At 36.9% G+C, this 14,791-nt stretch overlaps 1 protein-coding gene across 3 annotated transcripts in view; it reads right to left on the reverse strand.

Annotated features, from left to right (window-relative positions):
* Positions 1-2,070: 2,070 nt before the first annotated feature.
* The window catches only part of LOC107675790 (TBC domain-containing protein kinase-like protein), a 57,823-nt gene continuing 45,102 nt past the window's right edge, over positions 2,071-14,791 (reverse strand). For 2 of the 3 annotated variants that reach the window (XM_016470254.1, XM_016470262.1), the window contains exons 24-26: positions 4,635-4,810; positions 2,625-2,784; positions 2,071-2,492 (exon numbers count right to left, since the gene is read on the reverse strand). In XM_016470254.1, coding sequence (XP_016325740.1) covers positions 2,382-2,492; positions 2,625-2,784; positions 4,635-4,810 — 447 coding nt within the window. In that variant the 3' untranslated portion in view covers positions 2,071-2,381. Of the gene's footprint in view, positions 2,493-2,624; positions 2,785-4,634; positions 4,811-10,302; positions 10,574-14,791 lie in introns of those variants that run through there. The other variant, XM_016470269.1, reaches the window with a different exon arrangement.

The raw sequence follows: 14,791 nt of genomic DNA on the forward strand, positions 1-14,791 counted from the left end.
TTGTGTTTTATCAAGTCCAAAGTCAATGCAGCCATCTACCAGGAGATTTTGGAGCACTTTATGCTTCCATCTGCTGACAAGCTTTATGGAGATGCTGATTTCCTTTTCCAGCAGGACTTTAGCACCTGCCCACAGTGCCAAAACCACTTCCAAGTGGTTTGCTGACCATGATATTACTGTGCTTGATTGGCCAGCCAACACGCCTGACCTGAAGCCCATATGGAATCTAATATTTTCAAGAGAAAGATGAGAAACAGTCGATCCTAGCTGAAGGCTCAATAGTGCCTCAGCAATGCCACACCTCACTGAGCCTGTAATTTGTGCATAAGGAGCCCCGACCAAGTATTGAGTGCATAAATTAACATACTTTAAAGAACTTGAGCTTTTCTGTTTTGCAAATCCTTTTTTTTTTTTTTGATTGATTGATCTTAGGAAATATTCTAACATTTTGAGATACTGGATATTTTGCCTTTACACTTTTAAAAACATAAGGCTGTTTGAAAAAAACCTTTGCAGAAGATTAGTCTTGTAGTAGAGTTGTGTTCTAAAGGCACAACATTACAGCCACCAGGAGTGAATGATGAGTGTATTTTTATACTCTCCTGTATGCTCTGGGCTGAGTAGCAATGAGGTTCAAAATCCCGCAGTTATCTAAAATATCAATTTTATTGATCCCCGAGGGGAAATTGTAAAAATAAGCACATTTGGCTCTGAACTTGCTGTTGAAACGGCAGCAGTCACCTCTAGAGACACAGCTGTGCATTGTGTGGAGGTGAAGTATGTACTTGCAGTGGCAACTTTATTTGGTGCACTTGCCTACAGTAGTCTTATTAACTCCATCTTTCGCTTCTAGCACAGTCTGAATTCTTGCAGCATGGAAACACTGTTAACGATACTTTGTAACATGACTGGTAATGTGAATGTCTGGTACCCCTGTACCCCTAAATGGATCCATGCTTTCAGGAGCAAAGCATATGCAAATAACTGGTTTTAAAGAAATAGTTCACCTAAAAATAAAAAAATGCATCACTTACACGCATTTCATTCCAAACCCGTGTGATTTTCTTTTATACACAAAACACAAAAGATGCTATGCAGAATGTCCTGCCGCTTTTATGCATTAAAGAAAAGATGCATCTTGAGGCAACATATTTGAATGTGAATGAGATGCAAATGAGGAGGAGATTTTCAGCTAATAATGATTCAAATTTCAGTCAGTCCCCATCACTTGCACTGAATGCCAAAAGTAATGTTTAGCAAATTCTGCCAAACATCTCCTTTTGTGTTCTATGGAAGAAAACGCCATACAGGTTTGGATCAACATGAGGGTGAATAAATGATGACAGAATGTTATTTTCCTGAGCAAACTATTTAAGATCCCAACATCCCATCATTATTTCACCATCTAGATCAGGGGTGTCAAACTCAATTCCTGGAGGGCCGGAGCCCTGCAGAGTTTTGTTCCAACCCTGCTCCAACAGACATACCATGTAGTTTTCACATAAGCCTGAAGGATTTGATTAGTTGGATCAGGTGTGTTTAATTAGGGTTGAATCTACACTCTGCAGGGCTCCGGCCCTCCAGGAATTGAGTTTGACACCCCTGATCTAGATAGTGCTTTTGACTCCTAACAGGATGCATCCATGAAAAGAAGCTACCGTTTGTATACACAAATGCTACGATATTTGCCAGCCCAAGTATGTATTTTCCCCAGTTTTTAAATATTCAGTGATCCATTAATTATAGTTCCTCTTCTTGTTTTTAACTGACAAAAGAGTAACCCACAGTGCATTTCTGATTCTACAAGCCTGTTCACATCAAACACTGCACTGCATTTGAAGAAAGCCCTTGCACACTAATATGGTTATATACATTTTCCACACCTTTCTATCAGGTTTGATTTGTCTGGACATTAAGCGTTCTCACCCACAGAATATTGTCCACTGTTTATCATAACTTTCTCTGGAAGTTTTTGACAATGTAGGTGCTTGAAAATGTAACTTTTAAATCCTGTTCACAATGTTTTTCTCTGTACTGACACGGATTTCAGACTGCAACAGGATATTTAACAAGAGAAAATGCAGAATGGGGCTTCCTATTGGTTGGATCATTAACAAAGCTATTCAACTATTGGTCAGCATTGTCCAATAACTCACACAATCAAAAAAAACTTTATTTTTGTTGATTTGTTTGGTCCCAGAAGTCTGTGTTCAGTTTTGTTATTTATTTTCAAGTTCAAACTTTTCAGCGCTGACATGCATAATGCCTTTAAGGAACTCTTGACATAGTTTAGAAGAAAACTGTATTAGCTGAGAAATGTATTTGCTTTTTGCACCATGTAAAAAGTTCACAAAGTTTCCCTTTAACAGAAGCACATCCCATTATATCTGCGGGGATGGGACGGTTAACAGCCCAGTGGACTTCATCTTGTTCATGCCACCATCCAAGACACAAACACGAGGGAAATTTACCTTCACAAGGTGAGCTGCAAACTACAGGAGAAAAGAACGTGAATTATCATTATTGTTCGTTTCAATGCATTTGACAGAAGCCTCAATAAAGTGACTTGCAGTGAGTGCATTTAACAGTGCATGTGTGTTTCCTACAAAATCAAATAACTTTACCGTGGTCGCATTCTTCATGATGCTGCTGAGGATCACAATGACACGGAATCTGTATCCGGCCAGGGCGCTGGTGGCGGGACACTGGAGCAGCTCCCCCTCCGGCCCAAACGTGGAGGTGTACGGGATGTTAATGCTGCCTGGGATGTGACCTCGACTGAAGCTGCACATGTATGGTCAAGGGCCATATGAATGTATTTATTTAAATAAAAGATTATCTTACGATTTTGCCTGATTAAAAATGTGGAGGCCATTACGAAGTTCAGCTCTACTCTGTGTATTACAGTGAATTAAGCGAATAGACCAGAGGTACTTTGGTGTACGTATGTTCTGGTAAGACATCTAAGCAGCACGCAATCTCTTGTAAGCTCTTGAGCTGGCCGTTTGTAATTGTGTCAGGTGAAGTTCACAGGATTTACAGAACAAACTCCACATAGATCCATCGGCTTTGTGGAAACCGTCCAACTCCATCCAAAAACCACTGCAGCACTACAAAAGAAAAGAGACAGAGAACAAAGTGTGCAGGACAAGATAAAAAAAAAATAATAAAACGAGTGGAAAAAAATTCCCCTGGGACATCGACTGAATATGACCAAGACGAGTGCATGCAAGAGCAGCGCTGAATGAAACTCGGCAGGTGAGCGGAGTGAAAGATGAGATGAGAAAAGAGAAAAAGTGCATAGTGTAACTGAATAATAACTCTTCTTAACTGCCTTCCTCTATAGATAAAGTTACAATCTGTAGTATTTTGCGCTACATCATTCAACAAAAATGATTGGGAGCTGAACCTTTCTGAAACATTTAACAAGACCTTTCTCCGTTTCTCAAGAGGATGAGAAAAAGCTCACATTAATCATTAGTTCATGCAGACTTTATACAGGCATTAAAACAGAAAGGTCTTTGTCTAACATTCATATCAAATATTGATATGGTCATAAATGGTGCAGAATACAGAATGAGAGGATAATGAATATTTACATCCATATACCAGCCCTGCAGCTTTTACATTATATTTACTACACGGCAGCTTAATTTCCCTGAAAGCCTTATATACATATATTATGACTGCTCTTATCCTGCTTGTGTGCTCTCTTGTATCTACTTAAAGCAGCACTAATGCAAACAATGACAAACCTCTTCAACAAATGAACCACTATAATGCTCTCCCACACATTCCCACACTGGACTCTCACTGTTAGCAACAGACAACAATCTGTGTACGGGCTTGAGTTTTTAGTTTCAACTGATCTGATTTTTACATACTTTACTTAAGAGTACAGCCAACTCCTAAATTATTGCTTTCAAACAACAAAGCACAACTATGGCAACTCTGCAAGTACATTTATAAAAAAAAGCCTCCTTTGTTCTTGGAGTTGGTCTTACAATTTTTCCAGTTTTCGATGTTTCTAATGTCCTGTCCTGAGGTCTAGCTTGGGCCCTCATGAGTCACACATAGAGTGCAAAAAAGACAAAAAAAAAATTATATCTTAAGAAGATACAATTAGACAACTGTTCAAAAAGTTTAGGGTAACTAAGATATTTTTAAAAAATAAATAAATACTTTAATTCAAAAATGGTGCTTAAAATTATTCAAAAATGATAGAAAACTTAAAATGTTACAAAAGATTTTTATTTCAAATAAATGCTGTTTTTGTTTACTTTCTAGTCATCAACATTCTATTATTTTTATTTAAGAATCCAGAAAAAAATGTATCATGGTTTTCCACAAAATATTAAGTAGCACAACTGTTTTCAACATTGATAATAATATGTAATGTTTCTTAAGCAGCAAATCACCATATTAGAATGATTTCTGAAGGATCAAGTGACACTGAAGACTGGAGTAATGATGCTGAAAATTCAGCTCTACATCACAGAAACATATCAATAAATGCAGGCTTGGTGAGACTAAAACTTGGTGAGACTAAAATAGGTGAGACTAAAACTTACTAAACCTTTTTTTTTATTTTGGCAGTGTGAGGATTTGCAGTATCATTAAGACTGAAAGGATACTCTTCAAGGCTCCGGATGTCCACTGCCAGAATTTTAGGTTTCCCAGTCCTGGCCCTCTTGACAGGAGTTTTAAAGCAAGCCGCTCCACTGAGCTCACAGAGGTCAATGAGGTCTTCCACAGAGATACGCGGAGATACTTCTGCTTTCAGCTCGCTCAGCTTGAGTGGCTCGCGGCTCTGAGGGTGCAAAAAATAAGTGGTAAAACAACAGATTTTTAGCAGCACTGAGCGGTATTTCAAAAAAATGTGTGAGAGAAAGTGATGAGTGGGTTGAAAGTAAGACAAGTAAACATTAGCCAGTTAGTGTTAAGCAAGAAAAACAGTGAAGAGTCATGGAGTACATTTAATGAAAACGCATGCATATGTTCAACTCCTGCATCCTGCACCCTGACGATACTGGTATCCCTCAAGGATCTGTACTTGGTCCGATACCATTCTCCATTTATACCAGATCGCTTGATTCTCTCATCCAAATGCATGGCTTTTCTATTTCACTGCCATATCGACAAAAAATCTGGGCTCCTTTTCATGCCTCTATCTGTTTTCACCTCTGTGATCTCATATCCCTCTGACATCTCAACCTGAATGAATAATCAACACCTCAAGCTCAACCTGTCAAGACTGAGCTGCTCTCAAGATGGCTTCTGACTCTCAAACACAGCGGTTACCTCGAGGTGAATAAAAGCCCTAGATATCCACAAAGATGACCAGCTCGCATCCAGTGAACACATCACAAGTAGATACAAACTGTGTTAAATGGTGTTTAGATATCAGTCCGATTATCTTTTCCTGTCTGTTTAGGTGGTAATTAAAAGTTCTGCAAGATTAGATGTTTTTTATTCATGCGACAGCTCACCACCCTACCTGGATGTGCCACATGACCCCTCAAGGGTATCCAAAATACTGCTGCTTAATTTAACCATTAGAAAATCTGTCACAAGCTGTTGTCAGAAATCCTCACTTGCATCTTTGCCGAAGTCTTCATGGGGTGCACAAACTTGCCTGAATCAAAATCAAGACACACTTTTTCTGGCCTACAATTGCAGCCAATGTCCTGGGCCCCTGCTATCTTAAACCCATTTTCAAACCCTTTTTTCCCAACCCGGTTGGGGCAATTAGCTTCATCTAGCCTCCATATGCAAGGAGTCCACCTGTCTGGAAATTTCTCCATCTGTGCCACATCCCAACGATTAACAGAGCAGCAAATGGTCCAGTTGAACTCAGAATGAAAACCACTCATTCTCACATAAATATCATTTCTCCCACTCGACTGAAAAGCAATGCAGCAATATCATAGCTCTAATTGGCACTTCAGGTTCAGGCACATTAGATCTTTATCAGAAAGGACCGATTTAATAGGCACAATAGGCGTGGATAACAATCACTGTTCCTGTTCATCCTCTCTACCCCTCAACACTGGCCAAATTACCAAGCAAATCATCCACAGTAACCGCCGACAGCGAGTGAATTACAAAAAGGGCTGGGCAGTATGGCCAATCTAATATGTGTAGTGTGCAGATTTATAAAAATAACTTTCTTTAGCAATATTGTCGTGTTTTCCAGTAGAAAGAGCTACACATCTTTTTCTGCATTCTGTGGCTCAAACAGTAGAGCAAGTCGCTAGCAATGCTGAGATTATGGGTTTGATTGCCACTGTTAAAAAGAATGTTCTTTATTGGCTCAAGTACTGTATGGTACCAAGAACTTTAAAAGCCTTTCCATTGCACAAAAGGTTCTTTATAAAGGAAAAAGCTTCTTTAGATTAGTAAAAATGTTCTAAAAATATTCTTCTATGGCATCGCTTTGCCCATTTAACATGTTGAATCTGCATTTGTCGGGACTTGGAATGTCTGGGAAGAGACATACTGTCGTACTTGAGAATCAAAACGGCATAGGATCAGAAAACTTATAAGCATGTACGTTCAGAGAAACATATCTTGAATTAATCTATCGCAGTGTAAACGGTATAGTAAACTCTCTACTGATTTAAACATCTATAATATCATCACCATATTCACGACTGACATTTGAATTTAAAAAGAATTTGACATTTAAAACCCCAGTCATACCGTAGTGCTATTGTAGTTTAATGTTCATATTTATATCGTCTTTTGCCATTTGTAAAAATTGCAATTGCAATTTAGTTCTAAAATTAGCCAATTATTTTAAGTATTTTCACTGTTTTGCTGTATTAGTTTGTATAAGCAATGTCATAGAGCAATACAGCATATATAAAGCAAATTGACAAATCCAATTGTTTAGTGACATCTTATGCTTGTGAAAAGCACCAGCGAGCCACACTGCATAAACGGTAAAAGCCCTAATAACAATGCGCATTATCGCTGAATTCCTTATTTCTCAGTGCACGACTCTGAAACAAAGGGCAACAGCACAGGAAAGGGCAGTGAGGTGGGGGGATATCTCATAAATGTCAATGTTCAGTAGCCCATGAAATCAGTCCAATCAGTCACGGAGTACCAGCCTCCCACAGAGTGCAGGCAATTACCTATGAGGTCACCTTAGCACTGGAGGTAAGTTTGAGGAATGGAGGGTGGCTGATGTCCAATGGATTCTGGTATTAAAGTGCATTAGATCTGCAGGGCCCGTGGCATTCTCATCATTGCCTAAAGGAGGCCCTTGTGCCCTGGCTTCAGACGCCCTAAATGCAGGCAAGAGTCTTGACCTTTTATTATCAGTAGTGACATTTCAATAGGCCGTAAACTTGCCTGTTTGGATGCTCTGTGGTTTCAGAGAACGGCAAGAGATTCGAAAGCCACTGAGCTGGTCTGATCGGTCGAAGCGGTAAATGTTTTGTCTCAAAGCTGAAAGGAGCTGGCTTTAAAAATGGAGAAATAACCAAATCCATGCAAACATTCGAGTGGGTATTTACGGTCTGAAAAGGATTACCAGTGCAAATCTGAAAACAAGCTTGTGTTTGAAAGGCTTAACATCTACATGACAGGAGCTGTCAAAAGATATATGCTATCTTCTATCAAAAATGATGAGAAATGGAGATGTGGCATCAATTCAGTCATGTGACGATGCCCTGTGGTGCATGAGAGGAATTTAACCATCCAACATCTGGCTGCGCTGGAATAGGTGATATGTTTAGGCTGCCGCACATCAGAGATTCTCAAAGAAAGTCTGGAATCAGAATAATAATACAGATCTAAGACTGAAGGAATGAGACAATTGTCTGCTCACTTTCCCTCTCCTGACCAGAGCCTAGGGTCACATGCCACCTCAAAACTGGAATATACTTCAAAAAAGAAAAAAAGAAAAGAAAACATGCATTTTGTTGCATGCAAAATAATTACATTGCCCAGATACACTGCCATTTTATTTGGGTTGATATTGTTAGATCATGCCTAACAATATGCATCAAGTATTTTCAAAATGTTTGGTGCCAAGTACCCACAAACATGATGATTATATTATGATGATAATCTTATCCTTCCTAAAATATAAAGGCAGCCATATATTTCCATGTACAGTAAATGGATAAAAATAAATTATCAGCTTTTATTTGCCACTGCATTAAATAAAAAAAAATATTATTAAAAAAAAAAAAATTATTATTTTATATTTAAATTTATATAGAAATATATGTAATAAATTAGCAGTGTATTCTTTTTTTCTATCTAATATTAGAATATTAAAACATTTTTAATTCAATTCAAAAATATTTGCATAAAACTTTTCATAGAAAAATATTATTCCAAACTAGATTCACAAAAAATAGTGCCATAAAACTAGTGAACAAGATGACAATGGTTTTTCCCCACAAAACATAATAGTTTATTTTTAACTAAAATGCATTTTTGTTTCTGTAGAATAAACATCTAATATATAACATCACAGTGGACGTTTTGGTGGCTTGTTGCAAATATATTGCATTTTTTTCTTTTGTTGTTGTTGTTTTTGTTACTTATTTCTGCAGAGCTGGAAGATTATATACGGTACTTGGTTACAGTTGTCAGGTTCCTATCAAACACATGAAACAAAATGACAGTGAAACAACCAGAAACTAATGGACAGCATTACCACATGCCATGTAACTTAAAAGGCCAACAATATACCAATGCACACAACAAAATGAACACCAAAACTGATTGAAAAGGGTCCAGTACAAGAGTATTTGAGACTAAAGTACAGGTCCACTTGCTTCAAAGTTTTTGGTTGTGACAATGACCTCAGTTCACCCAGAAGTCATTTGCACTTTGTCGTTCCGAACATCGATCATTAACAGGCTGACACAAAGGCCGTGTACACAGCCCAAAAGGAATGTTTTTAAGAGGATTACCCACAGTTCTTTGGCTCTTTGTGTTAGAGTGGCGTGTTATTGAGAACCTTGTTATTGAGTTATTGAGTAAACTAGCTTATTCACTTAACAAGCCTTAAATAGCCTTTAAAAGCATCTAGTAAAGCCCAAGTAATGGAGGTGGATTCTTCACAAAATGGACTGATGTTATTCTGTGTTTAATGTCTGAGACTTTAATTAACAATTGTCTGAAGGAGTGGAAGAACTTAAGCTCAGAAATGAGTCTGCAGAGAACTCAAATAGCATCAGGAATCTCTTGTAAATCTACATGGATCTTATGATGCAGAGCCAATGCGACATTAAATATTTCGTGCACAAAGTATCAAGAGTAGCTGATAATATGCAAACACACTACTGTTAAAAAGCTTGGGGCCAGTAAGATATCAATTTGTTTTTTTTTAAATAATACTTTTGTTCAGCAAGAATTGATCAAAAGTGACAGTATATGCAGATATGTTAGAAATGATGCATCGCGATACAAATGCCAACTTGTATCTGACGCAGATTTTTAAATCGATGCATGGTATTGTTAACTTTTATGTGGATGCACCGATGCAAATCGGAAAATCTTCCCATCCCTGGTATATATATTTGTTTTTGTTTGTTTGTTTGTTTTTGAGCAGCAAATCAACATATTAGAATGATTTCAGAAGGACCATGTGACACTGAAGACTGAAGTAAAGATGCTGAAAATTCACAGGAATAAATTACATTTTACAATATATTCAAATAGAAAATTTTTTTTTAAAGTTGTAATAATATTTCACAATATTACTGTTTTACTGTATATTTGATCAAATAAATGCAGCCTTTCTGAGCCTTTGTAAAAAATTTCACAGGAATAAATTACATTTTACAATATATTCAAATAGAAAAAATTTTTTTAAAGTTGTAATAATATTTCACAATATTACTGTTTTACTGTATATTTGATCAAATAAATGCAGCCTTTCTGAGCCTTTGTAAAAAATTGTATATAAAATCTCAGTACTTCTGAATTGCAAAGACATGTTATGATGAAATAACTGATGAATGGGAACACGCAAGAAAACGAAATTTCAAAACTATTGACAGTGGCTGAAATGCACTGCAGAAATTATCATTTATCTACCCTTTCATCAACATATCAGTCCAGTTCAGATAATAGATTCTAATTTTGCAAATTATAGACACATTTGTTTTAAACGAAATGTTAAGACTAGTGCAGAAAATGGCAAAACTAAATTGTATTACTGAATTGGAATTTTCATCTTGCACCAAATGGGAAATGTGAATTCAATCACAGAAATCTGTTGCTATTTAACATAACACATTTCAGTGTGTTATGCATCCATATCAGGTATGACCATTTTGTTATACTTTATTGCAGTCAGTAACCATCGCAATAAAAGGCACGTTGTAGTTATTACTGTTCATCATGACAGTAATTTCAAAGCATGACCATCTACAACTACTTAGTGTTGCTCAAAAACGCATTCAGCCGTGTACACATGATGTTTCTCTGAATCAGCTGAAGTCACTGGTATCATCATCTCTGTCACACACACACACACACGGCTGCTGACAGAAGGTTTGGCTGCAAGTTCTGACTTGTTGGAGTCAGGCTTTAGTGATGGCGCCTGTCAGATGGCCGACAAAAAGAGAGAGAGCAGAAAGCTTGTTCAGCAGACACATCATGCTCTAATGACCAGGAGATGACAATCAACAGCAGGCCTAACCGCACCATTTACCACCCGGAGCACAGCTAGAGAAAAAAACAAGTGATTCTGCACAGAGAAAAATGCATGACAAAGGATGAATAAATAGTAGACCAAATAGAAAAGAAATAAGAACTCAAATAGTCTTATATGACACAGGAGAATAGGTCTAAAACTATAACACAGTAAACTGTTCCAAAACATGTACTAAAGACTATTTAGTCACTTGATTTAAATGCATAACTGCCATTGAGATGAATGAGAATATTAACAGATTCTGTGCTTGTTTCTAAGCTACTGTGTGTTAACCTTTTGTTTACCAGTGCAAATCTTAAAGGGGTCATGAAATCAAATTTGCCTTGATCTTTTGGCATATAATAGGTCTTTGTGTAAGTTTCATAGCTTAAAACGCCCTCCTTATTATAAACAAAGCATTTATTTAATCAAGCTCCAAAAACAGCTCGTTTTGGATCTGAGGTGCAAGGTGACGTCAATACTAAAAAAATCCATGTCATGACCCCTTTAAACCATTAAAGGAACAGTCCACCCAAAAATGAAAATGTCCTTAAAATCTAAAAATGTACTAAAAGTACATCACCCTCAGGTCATCCAAGATGTAGATGAGTTTGTTTCTTCATCAGAACAGATTTGGAGAAATGTACCATTACATCCCTTTCTCACCAATGGATCCTCTGAAAAGCTGAGGGTTTGTAAGAAGCAAATCCATCATTAAGGCATCTGAACCGTTGCTTCTGAACAAAACACATATCCATTATCAATAATAATGCTTCCTCCAGTTAAAAAGTCCATCCTCTATTTTCCTCTCACATCAAAATTCACCACCATATTTGTTTAGAACTGTTTTGGACTGTTTTAACTTAAAAACAGCACTTGATTGGCGCATATTACTCTCCTGATTCAGATGAGAAAGGAATACTATGAATAGAGGACTTGTATTTTAGCTAGGAGCCTCCATTTGAAGTTAAAAATGTCTTGATGATGGACTTGTTTCTTGTAAACATGCAGCTTTTTGCTTCACAAGATGTTAATTGATGGACTGGATTATTGTGGTGTTTTTATCAGCTGTTTGGACTCTCATTCCGACGGCACCCATTCACTGCAGAGGATCTCTTGTTGAGTGATGTAATGCTACATTTCTCCAAATCTGTTCTGATGAAGAAACAAACTCATCTACATCTTGGATGGCCTGATGGTGAGTATATTTCCAGCAAATGTTCATTTTGGGTGAACTATTCCTTTAAGCCACAGCACACTTGAGACACTTTCTACCCAGTTATGTACCTTCTACACTTTGTGGTTAATTGCTTATGCAAGAATGCATTCGCCAAGATGATTAAATGTAAATGTATATGTGAGTGCGTAGGCATGTGAGACCACGAGCGTTTCTCAGCCTTTCACAGATACGGATGTAGCTAGATATCGCTGAAGCAGTGCATTTCCAGACATCACGCTGTGTTCAGTCAGAGAATAGAAAGAGATTAGGTCAACAGATGAGTGTTTGTGAAGCTCAGCACTGCCTTGGGCCCATCGCTGATGAATCTCAAACAGAGAGCCAAACGCAAAGAGGTAAAAGGTTAGATAGATGCTCTCAGTGTGATCTGAAATACATCTCACATCATGATACATAACCAGTCATATCAGTGCTAAGAAATGCATTTTCTAAAAAAAGACTCACAAGCTTCTCCAGAAGTGTTAATATCAGTTATTTAATGATTACAAGACACCCTTTAAAAAATAAATAAATATGGCAATACTTCTGAAGTAAGCAAACAGTTTTAATTATCTGGCTGGATTATTATATTTATTAAGTAGTGGCAATCTGATCATAATTATCCTGGTTGTGCAGAAGCACCAATTAAATTTGAAGTATGTGAAGGCCCAATGTTTAATCTTCACTGTTAATATTTTTCCATTATGTATGAAAAGTAGAAATTTTGGAAGCTAAACTATAAAAAAAATAATATTTAAATGATATTAATAGCATTAAAACTTAAAACTGTATATTGTTAATATATTATTATATTAAGGTTAATTATTAATATTAATAAATACTATTATTATATATGTTGTGAAAAATAAATTGTTTTTTGGTATTATAAACGTGCAAACTTGAGAATATTAAATATTATTATTATTAATAAAACATTATTAATATATTGTATATTAAGGTTAATTATTAACCGCTATTATTAATACTGTTATATATATATATATATATATATATATATACACACACACACACACACACACATTTTATAGAGAGAGAGAGAGATTTCTCAATCACAGTACTTAGTAGCCACATGTGTTTAAAAGTATAGCTTATGATAAAAATATGAAAAGTCTTCGTATTACCTTTGGTCTTTAGTATATGTCAACCAGGAGATTTTCATAATATGACATGAAGAGTAATGAGCACAATCAGAAGGTTAGGTCACCGGAAAGGTTGGATGAGAGCAGAGGATGGAATATTTATGGGTAAAGGCTGAACTCTCACATGCATTAGGACATACTTTGACAAATTAATGGCGGCATTCGAGCCAATTGAGGTCAACTGATGCCTGTAGTCTACATGTGAGAGTTTTCAGCAGAAACACACAGAAAAAAAGGGGTTGAAAATTGTACCTTTTGGTGTACAACAGCTTGTCACTGGAGCAGTACCCTTTAAAGGACATATTTGTACTTTTTTTTTACCTTAGAGTAGTAATACGTACCCTTAAGGTACTCATATGTACCTATTAGGGGTAAAAAAGGTGCAAATATGTGCTTTTAAGGGTACTGCTCCAGTGACAAGCTGTTGTATAATTTTCAACCCCTTTTTTTCTGTGTGAAGAAACTCCAGACAGCCAGAACAAATGTAGCTGAAATTCCTGCTGAACTCCAACTTTGCTACCTGTTCAACAACTCCTGGAAGATGTGATTTATTGGTGAAATGTATGCATTTCTAAACTTGATTCCACTGTTTTTCTCCAATTAATGAAAGTCAGTGGGGTCCAAAACAACACTGGACCCCACAAACTTCCACTGTATGGAAATTTTCCAAAAAATAAAAATTGTGTTCCATGAAAGTAAAAGTCATACAGGTTTGGAATGACATGAAATAAATGATGGCATTTTCATTTGGAATGAATTGTATGAATTATCGGCTTAAATTCAGAACCTAGTTTGATTCAAACTTATTCAGACAACAATAAAAATTGAGCTCATAATATCTTGATGCACTAGTTTGCAAATATTCCATAGATTCATGTTATTTAGATTCATTGTGTACAGGCCTACACATTTGAAATAAAACCTCCCATATTTCGACTTTTAAAGGTCTTCCATTTTCCCTTGGCACTTGAATGTTTACTAGCGAGCTAATGCATCTCATTAGGAAATGAAGAGTGGGCGGCTGAAATCATCAGTGGCTAAATTCACCACTCTTCTGACCGCAAACCTTCATGGATCATTTGATTAGCAGTGGGTAATTGGCTCCATCCTTCATACTCTCTGACTTCAGCTCTCGGCACACGGCAATCTTTAAAAGTCCAAAAGGGCAAAAGGAACTCAGCAAGATGCCGAAGGCGATTACTGTAATAAAGGTCACTCTGTTGTTTAGGGTTTTTACTGTTATATCTTCAATAGCAACTACTCTCATGACAGTATTATAAGAGAGAATAAGCATTTCTCCTTAACTGTTACATGGGAAGTTATTTGTTGGTTCTTCTCCACTATAAGGTTCGGTCACATTAAAGGTGACATATCATGAAAAAAAGACTTTTCCAGGTTTTAAGTGCTATAATCAGGTCCCCGGTGCATCTACCAACCAAGGAAACGTGAAAAAGATTAATCCAGTAACTATGTTTTGGTAAGCCTTTTTCTGCAAGCGTCTGAGAAAACGAGCTCGTCAGATTTCGCTCCCTTGGTGACGTGGCAAAGGGATCTCATTATAATATTACTGCCCCTTAATCTGTAAATTTACACCCACAGCGCCATCATTTGATTTCGCAAGCGACAACGGCGTACAGTTCTAATGCCATGGCAAAAGTTTGAACAAAACATGCTAACTTCTGTATTTGGCTGCACAGACGAGCACAGAACACTATTTAGAGTCCCAGCCTCAGAGGAGACAACAGAGCG

The sequence above is a fragment of the Sinocyclocheilus anshuiensis genome, unplaced genomic scaffold (assembly GCF_001515605.1).
Source record: "Sinocyclocheilus anshuiensis isolate Anshui unplaced genomic scaffold, SAMN03320099.WGS_v1.1 scaffold469, whole genome shotgun sequence".
NCBI classification, from domain to species: domain Eukaryota; kingdom Metazoa; phylum Chordata; class Actinopteri; order Cypriniformes; family Cyprinidae; genus Sinocyclocheilus; species Sinocyclocheilus anshuiensis.